The sequence below is a fragment of the Neofelis nebulosa genome, chromosome 2 (genome assembly GCF_028018385.1).
Source record: "Neofelis nebulosa isolate mNeoNeb1 chromosome 2, mNeoNeb1.pri, whole genome shotgun sequence".
Classification (NCBI taxonomy): domain Eukaryota; kingdom Metazoa; phylum Chordata; class Mammalia; order Carnivora; family Felidae; genus Neofelis; species Neofelis nebulosa.
The window spans coordinates 213,420,743-213,438,127 of NC_080783.1; the positions used below are offsets into that span (position 1 = coordinate 213,420,743).

Genomic DNA, 17,385 nt, shown 5'->3' on the forward strand with positions numbered 1-17,385 from the left:
AATAGCAAGTAGCATGTATTGAGCACTTACAATGTGCCTGGCATAGTTCTAAGCATTTTACAGATAGTAACTCAAATAATTCCAAACTCGGAGGGAAGCACTATATTAATCCAATTTTACAGATAAGGGTGAGGCACAGAGAAGTGAATTAATCTCCCTCCGGTCACACAGGAAGTGGTCACACCTGGGCACCTGGGTTTGGACTTCTGGGCTGGTGCATCAGAGTGCCCGATAGCAACGACGACTGCATGAAGATTAGACGGAGGAGGACCGCGGTCACCCCCTACCCGCCCCCCCGCCCCCCACGCCAGCCCTGCCTTAGCAAAACCACTCACCCCATCACGGTTAAAAAAGAAAAAGACGGGGCACCTGGGTGGCGCAGTGAGTGTCTGACTTTGACTCAGGTTGTGATCTCACGGGTCCTGGGTTCGAGCCCCACCATCGGGCTCTCTGCTGTGAGTCTGTCCGCACAGAGCTGGCTTCGGATCCTCTGTCCCCCTCTCTCTGCCCCTCCCCCATTAGCTCTTTCTCAAAAAAAAAAAAAAAAAAGAAAAGAAAGAAGAGGCAGGAGGGGCTGCCCTCAGTTACTCCAAATTTATACCCTCTGCTATTGTGATTTATAATAAGAAATATATATTTGGTCTTCGTCCTCTGTTTCTGGCCTCACAGCCCCTCAAACGCTTAAAATTTCCTAAGTGGGGAGAGGGGCTGGAGGTTCAATCTGTCACCAATGGCCAATGACTTCATCAATCATGCCCACGTAACAAGGCCTCCATAAAGACCTAAAGGGCGGGGTTCAGACAGCCTCCATGTTGGTGAACACATGAAGGGGTGGGGGCGGGGGGGCACACACCCAGGGGGACCAGAAGCTCCAGCCCATCCCCCCGTAAAGCTTGCCCTCTGCAACTCTCCCATCTTTATGTTCCAGAGTCTTTGCAATAAACCGGGAATCGAGTAAGTAATCTGGTCTCCTGAGTCCGGTGGGCCACTCTAGCAAATAAATGGAAACCCAGGAGGGGGTCACGGGAACCTCTGACACACGGCCCATCGGTCAGAAGCACAGGTGGCCACCTGGACCTGTGACTGGTGTCCGAAGTGGTCGCGGGCTTGTGGGACTGAGCCCTTACCCTGTGGGACCCTGTGCCTCCAGAAGGCAGTCCGTTCTGTAGGACACCTCGAGGTGCCTGCTGAGAAGCGGGGGGTTCCCTGGTGGTGTGGACGCCGTGGACCCTCATTTGTGAGTGTGCTGTGTCTGCTCTCTCACTTCAGCAGCACAATTGAGTGGTTGTGACCGAAACCGTAAGAGCCCCCAAGTGGAAAATATTTACCACGTGGACTTTGCCGAGCCTGCTCTAGGGTAGGGATAGGGTAGAGGGCGGGGCTGCGGGAGGAGAGGCCTCCCAGGAAATCACCAAGAAAGAAGAGGGTAGTGCTGAGGGAGTGACAGTGGCCCAGGAAAAAGGGTGAGTGATCTAGAGGTCGGATTAAGGAATTCAAGGGCCTGGGTCTCCCTCCCCTCCTGGCCTTTCCAAGTGCCTGCAACCTCCTCCCCACCCTTTGTTCTGGCTCACACCTCAGAAACAGATCAAAGGTCACCTCCAGAACCCTCCTGTGGCGGCTCTCTGAGCTGCACCTCCCCTGTCCCCAAGCTCATCTGAGCACCCTGTGGCGGGCCTCACAGATGTCACCACACTGGGGCCTCCTGGAGGCCAGAACCTTACTCCCTTAAGTGAGCAGGGGGGCTGCGTGTGGACAAGAAGATCTGCAACGACCCCAGTTAACCCCAAGAGCAGGCTAAGGACACTGAGGCGACAGGGCATGTGATGAGGGCATATTCAGAGGCCAGCTGAGTGATTCGGAGCCTGAGAGAGCAGCCAGGCTCTCAGCAAGGACAGCTATGCTTCTGGGGGTGCTTCTCAGGTCCTGTCAGCGCAGTGGCCAAGGCAACGTCTCCCCCTACGCGCTGGTGGCGGGCAAGTAGGACCACGGACAAACCCCAGCTCAGACCCGAAGCCAGAGCCAGGAGTCAATGCGTAACAAACAAAAGGTTTATTTCCAAGCAGGAACGCTGTCCAGTATACGGTGCAAACTCTGTCTTGGGATCCACACAAGCCTGGGAACTGAGGTCACATGCAGAGAGGTCTCCTTCCAATTCAGAGCTTCCCCAGGAAATGGCAGTGAGGCCTGAGGCCTTCCCAGGATGGTCCACCAGGGGGCAGACACGCTCCATTGCCACACGGCGTCCAATGTGGGCAGAGACCCTGGCCAGTCCAGGCAGTAGAATATCCTGACTCTAGGGGAATCTGGATTTTCTGGGAAGCTGTTACTTTCTCTGGATGGTAATGACTGGACTCTCCTACCTTCCAAAAGTTCAGCTGCCAAGTTCAAGTCCAGTGGAATTTTTCAACAAGGGATCCAAGTCCCTGGGCCCCAACTGGCTTCTTTCTCCAGGAGTCCCGTCTTCCTTCCAGAATCCAGTCAAGGCCACACATGTCCACGCTCTGCGGGGCTCTGGGGCATGTGTCTGGGGGAAGTGGACTGACTTTTTAATGGAAAAGAATCCTTTGACAAAATTGTTGGCTTGAGCTGCTTCAGGCAGGACATTCAACCCAACAACATGGTTACACAGATCAACAGCACATGACACAGACAGACAGACAGACATATACACACACAAAACTGGCTCTCAGCATCTCACATTCACTTGAGATCATGGCAGGCACAATACCCAAGTGGCCCCGTGGGTTTCCCTGGGGCCTGGGACTCCAGGAACAGTGAAGGGGGTAAGGGGAGGAGAAGTACCTCCCAGGGAGGCAGAGGAAGGTCCAGGCTGAGGTAGGAGGAGAGAGACGGCTGCGGGGAGCCTCAGTCATCTCTGGTTCCTGAAATTCCCTGATAGGAGGTGTGGCCTTGCACCGGAGCTATAGGTAAGTCGGGAGTGAAGGTCAAAAGCAGAGAACAGCAAAGTCTCGAGTTCGGCTTTGTCGTTTTGCGGGCTTGTTTGCATGCGGGGTGGGTTTTTGTTTTGTTCTTTAATTGCCCCACGTTTCGGTTAGAGGTCTGCCATTTTGCCCAAGCTATGATACTCGTGCAGGTCGCTGGGCCGGGCCCTCAGGGTGTCTCATTTTCACACCATTGTTCAAGAGGCGAAGCTGGCGGGAATAGATTTGGAGGTGGTGCAAGGTAACTGGGGGACCCCTGTCCCCATCAGGGGTGGCCGCCCCCTCCTGAATAGAACCATCTGATCGATGACATCCCCCTCCCCCGCCCCCGCTGGGAGCACCCTGCAGTCTCAGCATTTCGGGCTAAAGCACTGCCCCTTCTCCGTGGATGACTCACACAGAGTCCCTCTTCCCCGGGATGCCGGGGCCTCCCAGGAAGCCAGAGCTGGGAAGCGTCCAAGGATAAAAAACAAAATAAGGGCTCCAGAAGCCCAATTCACAGGACCAGCCGGAGGACAGCTCTCAGAGAGGCAGGCGCCGGCCCCAGGCTGCCCAGCATGTGCATGTCAGCCAGCCTTCTAGAAGGAAGCACACCATGCAGGACGGGTTTTCCACGATTCTCCCTGCCTCACCCTTCTGCCAGCAGGTGAGAGGAAGGCTGAGGCTGCGAAGGCCACTAAAGGAATTTGGCCCAGAAAGAGCCAGAGTCCTAGGGGGTGGGGGCCCAGAAGGACCAGGGAACAGCCACCTCAGCCGTGACACAACTCATGCCAGCCAATCTGGCTAACTGGGCTTCATCCCAGCATCAGGCACACCAAGGGGCAGGGGCTTCTCCTCTGGGTTCTCCAGCAGAGTCTCCGGGGCCCCTGGCTGAGACTGAAAAGGGCATTCTTCCTTGGAGAAGGGGACCTGCTCGTCATTTGGGGAGCCGGAGGAGCTGGCATCCACGTCCCCCATCGTGTAGCTGGCCTGGGAGGCGCACTGAGAGCCATGGTCGGAGGTGCTGCACACATTCACGATGCATGTGACGTTGACCTGGGTCCCATGGCTGCCAGAGGAAGGCTCTGTTGAACACAAGATGGGGGAGGGCAGCGAGTCAGGGGTCTGCAGGGGGATGTCTTTGCAGTCTGTCCCCTGCCCAAGAGACAGATTAAGACAAGAGGGTCAAGAGCACCGGGCGAAGAGCCTAGAGGCCACGTGATCTTGGGCAACTCAACCTTCATTGCCTGCATTTCCAGTGTCCTCATCTGCCAAGTAATTCCCAGCCCAACTCACCCTGTAGGTGGGAGGAGCCAGTTCACAAAGCAGGGGAAGGTGCTCCAGGAACAAAACATGCCCCCACAGAGATTCAGAGAGGTGAGCAGGGGCAGGAAGTACACGGGACAGAACAGTGATCAAGAGACCAGGGTGAGTTACTTTCCCGTAAGTGCGGGAAGCCTCCACAGTCCTGACCAAACCAACTCTGGAAAGGCGACAGCCTTCTGTCATTGGCCCCTTATCTGTGTAACATGAAAAAAACATCAAAGGGTTTGGAAATTGCTCCTTTGTGGAGAGGAAACACTAAGCCTGATAGTTTCTTTTGCCCCAAATCTTTCTCCTCCGTGTAGGCCTGCCTCTGTCATTTCCTAATTCTGGGATTCCAGAATGCGGTAGGGGTGGTTTGTCCTCACCACTGAGGCCAGGATATCTGCCTACTTTCCGGCCCACCTGCTCGCCCAGCCCTGGGGGCATCTGAGTTTCCCAGCTAGTTGGTGAGGGACTGAATGCTGGATAAGCTGAGAGGGGACACGGGATAACCCCTCCAAGAGTGAGAGCTGTCCCTGTTTTTCCTGCAGGGACCTGCCAAGTCCCCAAACACGTGTGCTGTCTGGGGTGCGTGGGGAGGGCCGGACGGACATTCGCTTCCAACTCCAGGGAAGCCTGGAAGGAGGATGGGGCCAGTGAGCTGTTCTGTTCAGAACAGCCCCAGACAGGCCAGGGGAGGGAGGGCTGAACTCATGGGGCCTCAAGGAAATTTCCACCCTGAGCCTCCATAGCACCCAAATGTCACCCAGTCACCGTGGCCTTTGCACATGGTGAATGAGACATTGCAGGGGTGGATGGGGGACTACAAGGGGGCACAGCCACACGTTCCACAGGAGAGAGAGGTGACTGGGTGGGAGGAGAGAAGGGGAGAGTGCGGGTGACACCAGAGAGTCGGGTAGGGAACAGAGAAGTGGCAGGGTGTAGGAGGGGTGGGCAGACTCCCTCTCTCTCTGCCCCGCCCCCCAAAAATAAATAAATAAACATTAAAAAGGAGGAGGAGGAGGAGGAGAAGGAGGAGGAGGAGGAAGAGGAGGAAGAGAAGGAGAAGGAGGAGGAAAAGGAGGAGGAGGAGGAGGAAAAGAAGAAGAAGAAGAAGAAGAAGAAGAAGAAGAAGAAGAAGAAGAAGAAGAAGAGAGGAGGAGGAGGAGGAACAGAAGGAGGAGGAGGAGGAACAGAAGGAGGAGGAGGAGGAAGAGAAGGAGGAGGAGGAGGAGGAAGAGAAGGAGTAGGAGGAGGAAGAGAAGGAGGAGGAGGAGGAGGAAGAGAAGGAGGAGGAGGAGGAAGAGAAGGAGGAGGAGGAGGAAGAGAAGGAGAAGGAGGAGGAAAAGGAGGAGGAGGAGGAGGAAAAGAAGAAGAAGAAGAAGAAGAAGAAGAAGAAGAAGAAGAAGAAGAGGAGGAGGAGGAGGAGGAGGAACAGAAGGAGGAGGAGGAGGAACAGAAGGAGGAGGAGGAGGAACAGAAGGAGGAGGAGGAGGAAGAGAAGGAGGAGGAGGAGGAAGAGAAGGAGGAGGAGGAGGAACAGAAGGAGGAGGAGGAGGAACAGAAGGAGGAGGAGGAGGAAGAGAAGGAGGAGGAGGAGGAAGAGAAGGAGGAGGAGGAGGAGGAGGAGGAAGAGAAGGAGGAGGAGGAGGAAAAGGAGGAGGAGGAGGAGGAGGAGGAGGAGGAGAAGAAGAAGAAGAAGAAGAAGAAGAAGAAGAAGAAGAAGAAGAAGAAGAAGAAGAAGAAGAGGAAGAGGAGGAGGAGGAGGAGGAGGAGGAGGAGGAGGAAGAAGGAGGGGTGGGCAGACATGGTCAAGGGGCCAGGATGACTGCAGGAGAGGTGTCACCAGGAAATCAGAAAGATGAAACCAAGAGTTGGACAAAGACCAGGGGTTTGTATTTGGAGTTCCGTTCCCTCATTCAACAAAAGTTTAGGACCATGGGCTATGTCTCTTCCTTGGGGAGCTCTTGGGCTGGGTGGGGGCGCTGACGAGACATCGCACTGGTGAGGGGAACACGGCGGTGGGGGCGCCTCCGTGCAGGGGGTAGCCGGGGCAGGAGCGGTCCTGATGGAGGGAGCTGTCCCACAATCAGGTAGGAAGAGATGTTGCAGCCCTGCCAAGGGGATGCTGGGCTCATCTCCAGATGAGGAAACTGAGGCAGGGTTAAGGAGCCTGTTCGGATCCTCACGGCACCGGAGCGGTCAAGAGGGCATCCGGGAAGGACCCGAGCGCACTGTCATTCCTTGACCTCCCGCCAGCCAGGGCGAGAAGGACAGATGCAGGCCAGTGGGCTTTGCCTGTCGCTACAAAATACACCAAGGAAGCCCCAGGCTTTCTGGACCCCTGTCACAGACCGGGTCCAGGGCAAAATGTATCCTGTGTAAATGGGGCCTGGGCTTCTCCAGCACCCACGAGGTCTCCACAGTCCTGACGCTTCAGGTCCAAAGGACTGGGCAATGGCCCACAGTGAGTGGAGCCCTAAAAATACCATTTATTCATCCAGAGTTCCACCCCAGGGCTCTGGAGCCTGGGAGCCCAGGGGGTATTCCTGGCTCTTCCGTATACTAGCTGTGTGGCCTTGAACAAGCTCTTCAACCTCTCTGGGCCTCAGTTTCCCCATCTATAAAATAGAATAGGTCTGAATATAACACTATAATACTACATGTTATCTAATACTATATACTACGCGATAAGCATTATACAAGATGTAATAATGGTGTGAAAATATGATATCAACATATAATATTATGTTACATATTTATGTATTATAATACCAGGCAGGGATCCAATGCCCTGCTAGGAGCTCAGGCCTTGCCCTACGGGGGAGGCCCAGGAGGGGCCGGCTAAGCCAGAAACCAGGAAGAGCCACGACGCGGGGGGTGAAGCCACATGGGCTCCCCCATCCTACCTGAGTTGCTGGAGCTGGCCCAGGCCTCCCCAGACCCGGCGGCCTTCTCCGTGCCTGGTGCGGGCAGCCGGGTCCCGGTGGGCGCCCTCCCGTCTGTGGTGCTGCCGGAGCTCTCCAGGGAGCTGCTGCTGGAGCTGGGCGCTGTGGTCAGCAGGTGCTGCTGCTCGGGGCCGGGGGCACTTCGGGCCTTGTCAGCAGGCAGGTGAGGCTGGACAGGCAGGAGAGGAGCGAGAGCAGTCAGCCCACCAGCCGGCTCGTCCTCCTCTCCCTCTCCCTGCTCACACCCGTGCACCCTTCTGCACCCCCGTGGCCTCAGCACCCTCACAGTTTACACAGCGCTTCTGCCCACACCTGAACCTGCTTTCCACACACGGCGCTTTCGCTTTCGGGATGCGGGATTCTGCGGGATTTCTGTGATTAGCATTTGGCTGCTCTGTTGGAGCGGGAGCCCTAAGAGGGTGGGACCACTCACCAAACAGTCCTGGAGGTGGGGCAAGATCTCCAGCCTCATTTCGCATAAGGAAACAGAGGCCCAGAGGAGAGTGACTTTCCTAAGGTCACCCCAACAGCACAGGGTGATGTGGTCCAGCCTGACGGCCAAGAGCACGGAACCACACCCACGTGGGTACAAAATCATGACTCCACCACTTATTAGCTGTGTGCCCTTGGACAAGTTACTTAACCTTTCTGTGCCTCCTTTCTTTCATATATCAAGGGGGAGTTATAAGCCGACCTCCCAGGGCTGTCAGGAAGATTCAACGGCTGGATATTTGTACGGTGCTCAGGACAGGGCCTGTTACACCGTAAAGCTCCACACAAGGGTTTGTTAAATCAGGCGGGGGGTGGGGGGTGGGGGTGGGGGTAAACTAGTACCATGAGTCAAATCTGGTCTGCTACTGTTTTTGTACAGACAGCCTGTGAGCCAAGAAGGGTTTTTACATTTTTTAAATGATTGAAAAAAGTGTTCAAAGAATGATATTTTGTGACGTGCAAAATTACGTGCCCTTTACGTTTTAGCGCCCATAAATGCAACTGTATTGCAATACGGCCACTCTCGTTGCTTGATGTACAAATCTGTGGCGGCTTCCTTGCTACCACGCCAGGTTTCAGTAGCTGTAACAGAGACCATACGACCAAAAGCCTAAAATATTTACTGTCTGGCCCTTCACGGAAAACGTTCACTGGCCCTTGTATTCAATCCATCATTCCAGAGTAGACAGCCCTTTTATTTAGAGCCCTGGGCCACACTGGGTCAGGAACCCTTTCCAGATTCTATTCCTCAAGCCTGCTCTGTGACTAACTCCTAATATCTTTTCCCCACAGAAGAACATAACTAACACCGACAATAATAATAAGGCATTAGCTGATATCTGCTATTCAATGCCAAGCACTGAGCCGAAGTCCTTCTAAAACACTATATTGATACTTCTAACAGCCCAGTGTTTGCAGATGTAGCGACTGAGAACCAGACAGGTTGAGTTATTTGCCTGAGGTCACACAATTAGGACATGGTAAGGTGGGCTACAAAACCCTTGACAGCTTTCCCGAGTGTCTGGGTTTTCAAGGTCTGGAGGCCCAAGACAAGGTGCCAGTTTCCACGTATTCCTGCTTGGGGAGCACCCAGAAACTCCACTCAGAGCCTGTCGCCTGCCCACACCAACTGAATAGGCACCCAAGCCTTTGCCTCGGGGTCCCGGGTGATTGCTAGATCCCAGGAAGAAAGGAGACAGAAGGGGCCACGTTCTCACTTGCTGCCCTTGGCCCCCCGACCAGTGCAGGATGAGAGGGTCCCGGGGGGAATGAGGACCAAAGCAAGGGAAGGGCTGGTGGGACATGGCCTAGTAAGGTAAGAGGGAAGGCCTTTGCCATAGGGGTGGAGGCGTGTTGGGTCCCACTCCCCAGGAAAGGCTGACAATCCCAAGCGCTCTCTGAGCAGTCCAATCCCAAGCGCTCTCTGAGCAGTCCACTCTCTGGCCAATCACTATGGCCACCCAGCCCCTGCCCCGCCCACCAAGGCCACGGCCTCTCCCACAGCTGAGCCTGCTTCTGTCATCAGGACAGAAGGATCTTCTTTGCAAGCTGTCCCTTGAGGCCACAGAGTCCTAGAGAGGGTGGGTCCCTGGCTCAGTATCACAGCCGGTCTGGGCTGTGGTGGAGGCGGAATGAGCCCAGATCCGTGTAGCAGTGATGCCGGCTTCCCACTGCGTCCTGCCTCCCTGGTTCACGGCCCCGGGCTTTGCAGGGATGGAGGGCATCTCAAGTTCAGGCTGAACCTTTGCCCAGGTGGTCTGATCTAGGCTACTGGGCTGCACTCCTACCCTTGCTCTGCGCTTGGACAGGCAGGGGAAGGAGGGACAAGAGGGGCACCCAAATGGCATTCCTTAAAACCCCAAAGAAGGGGCTTTTGGGAGCCAGTCTCCTGCTGCTCTACTTGTGGCTGGGGCTGGGCAGAGCAGGAACCCCCAAAGGTCACGATCTGCCTCCTTCTCCCAAAGCCACAAGTTGCAAAGTTCAGGCAGGCTCTGAGTGGGGCAGATGCATCCTTGAGTCCTGTTCCTTGGACTGGGACCCCAGTGAGGGGCAGTATGGAGGAAGCTCACTCAAAAACCAGGATTCCAGCCCACTAGCCTCCAGCACGCCCAGCCCCCAACATGGCGAGAGGCAGAGACTCTGGCAGAGCCACCAGCCAGGTCCTTCCATGTCTGCCTGTGTGCGTGTGTGCTCACGAGGCTCACACCTCTGTATGCACAGGTGTGTGTGTGGGGGGGGAGGTAAAACATCCCACACACTTGTCTGTGTGTGTAGGAGCACGTGTGAGGGCACGTGCTGGGGGTGGTGCAGAGAGGCTTGTGTCTCTGGCCACTCTCATTAGCTGTGTGACCTAGGGAAAGTCACTTAACTTCTCTGAGCCCAAATTTTATTTCCCAAATAAAAACCGGGCAATAATCATGCTGTCTGGGTGTCAGCACAGCTGTGAGACTAAGCAATGCATGAGCACACACGCTCGGCACCTCCCAGGTGCTCAGTCTCGTTGTTAAACATGAGCCCACGTGTGAGTGTGTCCGTGGGAGTGACTGACTGTGGGTGAGCTCACATACGTGGGTATGCTGGCCTTGTCCAAAGGGAGGCCACCGTCCGGCCAGTCACTTCCGCAGCAGGAGGGGTGGGAGGAGCTGGGTCTCCCCCCTCCCAATCCCAGCGGCCCAGGTCTGGAGCATCACCCGGTGGCCTCTCAGCGGGGGCTTCTGCCCACCGGCTGAGTGGGCGCAGGCTAAGCATGACAGGCGCAGGGGCGGGAGCCTGGGCACTGGAGGGCACCTAGGAAGACGCCCACCCTGTGAGCTCGGGCCCTGCTGGGGGATAAGGGCAAAGCCTGCAGATTCAGACTGGGTCTCGAACCCGGGCTATGCCCCTTACCTAGTGGTCTAAGCTTAACACGGGTTGCTGACCCTCGCTCGGTCTCAGGGTCCTCATCTGCACAATGGAACTGGTTCTATGCTTGCCTCACAGGGGTGCGTGAGGGTTCGGTGGCAGGGGACAGGCAAAAGGCCTGGCATGGGGCTCAGGAGCAGCGGGCTCACACGCTTCCTCCCGGCTGCACACTCAGCAAGCTCCCGGCAGCTTGAGACCGGCCATGGGGGGAGCAAACACCGCAAATTCGAGCTCGGGTTTTTGGGTTCTTTTGGGTTTTTTTCCTGCCCAGAGAGCCGATTACCAGCACACCACTGGGCGCGATACTCAACCACACTCTACAGATAATTGAGCTACACTCAGTGAACACGAAACTCCGTGAACGGAAAGGGGAAGTTAGAGGCTGCTGGGGCCACACCCGAGACACCCCTCAGCGCACTGAGTATTGGGAAACCCTGGGTGGGGAGACAGAATGTGGTAGCAAGGCTGCTGGGTGTGCTGGCTCTCAGTGCCACCCGGCAGCAGCTGTCAGCATCGCTGAACTGAAGCCAGAGAAAAAGGAAGGAGTGGCATTTGCACGCTGGAGGAAGGAGAAAGGGTTTGAACCTCCAAACCAGAACGTGCATCTGCTGAAATACTGCAGGGCAGGTCAAAGAGCACTGGGCCAGGGGTCCAGAGATACACTGCGGTGTGGCCTGGGACAAGCCGCTTTCCCTCTCTGCACCTCTTCTCTTGCCCGAGGGGAGATCAGTCTCTAGTCCCTACCAAGTCCAACTCCCTGTGTAAACCCTGGGCACTGGGCCACCAAGGGCTGAGCTTCTTCCCTGGCACAGCAGTTCTCCATCAGGGGCAAGTCTGTCCTTCCTCCAGGGACATTTTGCAGTATCTGGAGGCATTTTCGGTCACTGGTCCTGAGAAACGGTGCTCCCGGCATCTGGTGGGGGTGCTGGTGATCTTGCCAAACAGCCTCCAATGCAGGGTGATAGCCCCCCGTGACAAACAATGATCTGGCCCCAGATATCAAAATTGCTGAAGTCAAGAAACCTTGCCCAAGCAGGACAGGGGACATGGAGGGAGTGCCTCAGACTCTGTTTCCCCATCTGTAAAGTGGGTAAAAATTCTGCCCTGCCTACCAGGCACGGGGTTGCAGCAAACACTGTGTCCTAGGTCACCCCGCACCCATTTCCAAGTCCTGTCCCTCCCCTCCTCCACCACAGAGGCTGGGAAAGCAAAGCCCCCCCTTTTCTAGCCCCCCCCCTTGCAACTAAGGGTGGTCCCCACGACACCACTCTGGCCAATGAGAGGGAAGGAGAAGCCCACTCAGGGCTATCAGTGTCTGATTTCCTGATAAAAGGCACCATCAATGGCCCGGCCACTCTCTTTCCTGTCTTTTTCCTGCCTCAGACCTGGAGGCCACATGCAAAGTGGGGCCCACTATCTTATGATACAAGGCCACAAGCAAGAGAACAAAGGCCAACACGCTGAAGGTGGCGCAGCCTGGGGTCCTGCCGACCTCACAGGATGCAACCCAACTGTTCCAGCAGCTGTCAGCCCCCCCGACTCTGCGATGCAAGCAAAGCCCCTTTGCTTTAAGTCATCCTTAAGTTTTCGGTCACTTTCAGGCAAAGGCCTTCCTGATAAGAAACTGATGAACTACTGTGTCAGTGGTCTGTCTCTAACAAAAGTCCCTCACACACCCTAATTTATAAAAAAAAGAAAGGAAGGAAGGAAGGAAGGAAGGAAGGAAGGAAGGAAGGAAGGAAGGAAGAAAAGAAAAAGAAAGAAAGAAAGAAAGAAAGAAAGAAAGAAAGAGAAAGAAAGAAAGAAAGAAAGAAAGAAAGAAAGAAAGAAAGAAAGAAAGAAAGAAAGAAAGAAAGAAAGAAAGAAAGAAAGAATGAATGAATCGGGGCACCTGGGTGGCTCAGTTGGTTAAGCATCCGACTTCCACTCAGATCATGATCTCACAGTTCAGGAGTTCAGGCCCCACATCGGGCTCTCTGCTGACAGCTCAGAGCCTGGAGCCTGCCTCAGATTCTGTGTGTGTGTGTGTGTGTGTGTGTGTGTGTGTGTGTGTGTGTCTCTCTCTCTCTCTCTCTCTCTCTCTCTCTCTGCCCCTTCCCCACTCACACTCTGTCTCTGTGTCAAAATAAATAAACATGAAAAAAACATTTTTTTAAAAAGGATCAAAGGTGAGCTGCTTTGATCGAAGTGGAGAGCAGGGCCCAGGGTCTGGGACCCAAACTCCCGCCTCTACCTCAACCCCAGAGACGACGCCAGGCCCTCTTTGGAAAACCAGGGTACCCCAGCGCGGCTCCACGGGGAAGCGCTCTGTGAAGGTCACGGACAGCCTGCCAACTGTTGCCACTGAGCGAATGGCACTGCCCTGCAGGCTGGGCTGAGTAGACATGGTTTCCTTCTGATGGCGAGGACACGGAGTCATGCGCCATTTCACATCTGCCCGCCGTCACACTATGCGTCCGTGACCACGTGCCTGCCGCTGACACCGCCAGCGCCCTGTGCTCTGATGGTGCCCTTCACACTCGCAGCCTCTTTGAGCCCACAGAGGGCTGCCTAACCCCCAGGGACAGACACCGGCTGGCCCTTCCTCAGCCTCCCAGGGCTGCGCACCCCCGGACAATGGACAGACCAACCCCCAGAATGCACCAGTGCCCGTGGGCACGACATGGCCCACCAGTAAGGAGACTGGCGAGGAGGAGGAGGAGTGGGGGGCAGAGGGGGTACTCACCACTTTGGCTTCTCCTTGTAGACAGAAGGGCTTCTCTGCAAAGAAGAGAGAGGCGACAAGTCAGGGAGCATGGCTTCCTCAGGCCACACCTGATCTAACTAGGAGGGCAGCATGGGGCCCAAGCGGAACCAGCCAGAGCAGGCCTGGCCCTGGGGGCTGTGCACGGTTGCCCTCCCCAACTCCCCAGACGGCCCGACCGTGTCCCACCCTCTCTGCCACACTCAACGATTCTCCGGCGTCCCCCTATGTGCTCACACCGTGCCTTCTCCTCAGCGTGCCTTTTCTTTCCTACACACGTCTGCCCGTGGAGATCTGACTCAGCTCAGATGCCACCTGCTCCAGAAGGCCTGACTCCCCCGGGATTTCCAGACACAATCCTAGACTCCCACCCCCTTGGACAGCTCTGTGGCATCTTGCCTTCTTTAAAGGTTGTTTTTTTTTTTTTAATTTTTTTAAAGTTTATTTTTGAGAGAGAGGGAGGGAGGGAGAACACAAGCCGGGGAGGGGCAGAGACAGAGGGAGACAGAGGATCCAGAGACGGGCTCTGCACTGTCAGCACAGGGCCTGATGAAGGGCTCAAACTCACGAACCATGAGATCATGACCCGAGCCAAAGTTGGACGCTAAACCGACTGAGCCACCCAGGTGCCCCGCATCTTGCCTCTTTAGTAGGTAAGTTAGTGGCACTGCCTTCTACCCCAGGCTCTGAGCTCCTACAGAACAGGGGCTGCCCTATCCAGCTGTCTGACCCACAAAGCTATGCCCAGCACTGGACTGACCGGAGGCACCCCAGAAAAGCTTCCTAAACAAACGGATGAATGAATGAATGAATGAATAAATGAATGTGTCCTGAACAAATGTTTGAATGAATGAATTATGAATCTGTCCTGAACAAATGGATGAATGAATGAATGAATGAATGTGTCCTGAAGAAACAGATGAATGAATGAAAGAACGAATGCATGAAAGAAAAAGGAATGAAAACTTACTTTTTTTCTGGGTCATAATGACACATTTCACCAGCCCTATGATCACCAGACCCAAGGTTGTCACAGCCACAATCAGTCCTAGAAGGACAAAAAAAAAAAAGCTCCAAACAACTGCAGAAAGCAAACTCAAACATACCAGGGAGCCAGGCAGCTAAGTCAGTGACCAAACATGCCTGGGATGTCACAGGAGGGGCAAGCCCTGTCCAGAGACTCTCAAGTTTAATCACAAGACAAATAACCAAAAAATCTGACCAAACAAGACATGTCTATTGGCCACATCCAGCCCCAGGGTCACCAGTTTGAGACCTCTGGCCTTGAGGTAGTCCTAATCCCAGAAGGGAAGCCCATGGGGTGACCTGGCCCAGCCCAGCGGCTAATGAGTTCATCAGAGACGGCAACCAGGAAACCACCTCTGCCTGCAGATAAAACGCGGACCCTGCCTCTCCCACCCAGGCAGTTCTTCGTGACAGCACCAGGTCTTGAAAGAAGACAAGCCTCACCACCCGCCTCCCAGAGCAGAGCAGCCTGCAGGGGGCTCTCAGAGAGACTCGGAGCTCGAACAGGGGAAGGGACGCAGGGAGGCTGAAGGAGCCCTCCTGGGACTTACCAATGAGGAGAGAGATGTCGCCCGTGCTGAGCCCTTCAGCTGGGGGGGTTGGGCCCATCACGAACAGAAGGGAGGTGCTAGGGGCCGTGCGAGGGCCTGGAGTCAGCTCCACTTGCTGGGATAGTGTAGACGCTGGCTGGGACGTGGGGGCTGGGCGTGGGGCCATCCTCAGGGTAGGAGGCACAGAAGCGCAGACGGCATCCATGGTTGCATTGCCAGGGATGGCCACTGAGCCACAGCTGAGGGAGGAGGAGGCTTGGTCAGGGCACAACAGAGGCCTGAGGGCTCAGCGTGGCTGGGCTCACTCATGGGAGCCAGGAGGGAGGAGAGAGTATTCGTGCCACACGACCCTTCAGAACCGCCCCTGTCTGTCCCCTCCCCACCTCTCCCCATGCCCCCCCCCCCCGCAGTGCTGACTGCCAGGGCAAGGATGCCACTCACCTGCTGTCTGTGCTGGGCCCACCCACCCACTGTAGGATAAACCCACCCAGGAGCTGAACAGGGGTTCGGCAATGCCTCCACCCGAGGGAATGAATGCGGGGATTTCAGGCACCATGGCATGGCCAGTCTGTGCTCTAGACCCCACAGTCGCCCAGAGACTGCCCTCCCTGCTCCTCCAGAACCAATCGACCCAGCCACTCACATCCGGTGGGGCCTGCAGGCATCTGTGGACGACGTTGTGTCGGAGAACGTCCCTGGGCCACAGGGAGCGCACACCACATTCGACGTTGCAGTTCCTTCGAGGAAAAATTGGAACCCGTCGCCAACTCAAATACTTAGCAGAACGACTGGGCCTTGGCACAAGAGTCCCGGGGGAAGTCTGAGGGGCCTACGGACCTCCGTCCTCACCTCCATCCCTTAAACCACACAAGTGTGTGTGCGCGTGCCCACCGGGCTGAGGTTGACGGTTAACCAAATCTAGTGACTTCCTGGTCTCCGGGGTCACGTGGGTTCATCTTCCGTGGCACCACCCGATTTTCCAGTAACCCTGGGCTTCAGCTGACCCATCTCTGGATCCCCAGGGCCTAGTGCACAGTAGGAGCCTAATTTGGCATGCCGGAGGAAAGGAGGTAGGGGGAAAGGGCGGGCAGCTGGCCACCAGTGCTGACATTCCCGGCCTGAGCTGATGGGCTGGTGCCCATGAAGGAGAGGCCCAGCGGGGTCCCCGAGGCCCACTGGCTCCAGCCCCGTACCTGGCCTGGCCACGCCGAAGCCCGGGCGGCACCTGTGCAGGGGCGCACACAGCCGGCACCCTTTCTGCCTCTTCAACGTGCAGTACCAGCCCGGCCTACAGGTGCAGACGCGGTTCTGTTCCGGAGTGCAGGCCTGAGTCTCCACTTGGTCTACGAGAGCGAGAGGGCAACCCAGGGTTATTCCCGCCTCCGCCGGCCCTGCCCACCACCGTGCCCACCCCGTCGCCCAGCCAACCCGCCACCCACAGAGAGCTCTGGTCTCCAGCAGGCTGGTGGACTGCCCCACGCCCCAGCACGGGGCAAGAAGAACACTGGCCACGCAGTGCCAAGGCCCGCGGTCTCGCGGGCACAGTTCTCTCACGGCTGCCCTTGGCCTGCCTGCCCATGGGGCCGTGAAAGGGGATTTGGTGAGACAGAAGATGAAAATGCTGTTGATGGGGCACCTGGGTGGCTCAGAGGGTTAAGCATCCGACTCTCGGTTTCGGCTTGGATCACGATCTCATCATGGTTTCGTGCGTTCAAGCCCCATGTCGGGCTGCACGCTGATAGTGCAGAGATCGCTGGGGATGCTCTGACTCCCTCTCTCTCTGTGCCTCCCCCACTCACACTGTCCCTGTCTCTCTCAAAATAAATAACTAAACTTAAAAAAAAAAATGCTGTTGGTAAACAGGGAAGGGCTGTACCCATACAGCCCCAGGCTCCGGAGCACGAAAACACCTGGCCTGGGGTGATCCTAGCCAACTTTGAGTCAAAGGGGCTGGGCTGCTCAACGGCCGGGGGAAGGTGTCAGGGCCCAGCCCCGGCTCTGAACCCACTCACCAGAGGTGCAGCGGGAGTCACAGCTCAAGCACTCGTGCACCCAGTTCCAGAGCTTGGTGTAGGTGCTGTCCTCGCAGCGGGCACACACGGTATTTGAGGTCTCGGTGCACAGCGACTGTGCATGGTAGCCTGAGAAAGCAAGGGCCAGAGGTCAGTGGGGTGGGAGCTCTGCCGGGGCCCCGGGCTCATCCACCATTCCCCAGAGTCCCAGCGTCTTAAAGCCTGGCTGGGAAGGCTCTTTGAAAGGGTTCCAAGTCCTTCACTGAGTCGTCCAACATCTTGCAGGTCCCAGCTGTCACTCCATCTCCAAACCCCTGATGCTCATAAAATACTTTTCCCTCTGCTCTTTCCAGATGCCTGGGATTCCGCCAATGGGACTGCCCGTTACTGGTCAATCACACTTTAGTGAGAACTGGTTTTCTAGCTCCTTTCTTCTCGATAGCTACAATTCTCTTTACCTGTGGGTGTGAACTAGCAGTAAGCCAA

At 56.0% G+C, this 17,385-nt stretch overlaps 1 protein-coding gene across 1 annotated transcript in view; it reads right to left on the minus strand.

Annotated features, from left to right (window-relative positions):
• Window positions 1-2,034: 2,034 nt before the first annotated feature.
• Window positions 2,035-17,385, minus strand: part of TNFRSF1B (TNF receptor superfamily member 1B) — a 32,788-nt gene continuing 17,437 nt past the window's right edge. Inside the window, exons 3-10 of the mRNA XM_058719051.1 lie at window positions 16,900-17,028; window positions 16,081-16,230; window positions 15,531-15,624; window positions 14,888-15,126; window positions 14,281-14,358; window positions 13,293-13,327; window positions 7,136-7,343; window positions 2,035-4,006 (exon numbers count right to left, since the gene is read on the minus strand). Coding sequence (XP_058575034.1) covers window positions 3,726-4,006; window positions 7,136-7,343; window positions 13,293-13,327; window positions 14,281-14,358; window positions 14,888-15,126; window positions 15,531-15,624; window positions 16,081-16,230; window positions 16,900-17,028 — 1,214 coding nt within the window. The 3' untranslated portion in view covers window positions 2,035-3,725. The remainder of the gene's footprint in view (window positions 4,007-7,135; window positions 7,344-13,292; window positions 13,328-14,280; window positions 14,359-14,887; window positions 15,127-15,530; window positions 15,625-16,080; window positions 16,231-16,899; window positions 17,029-17,385) is intronic.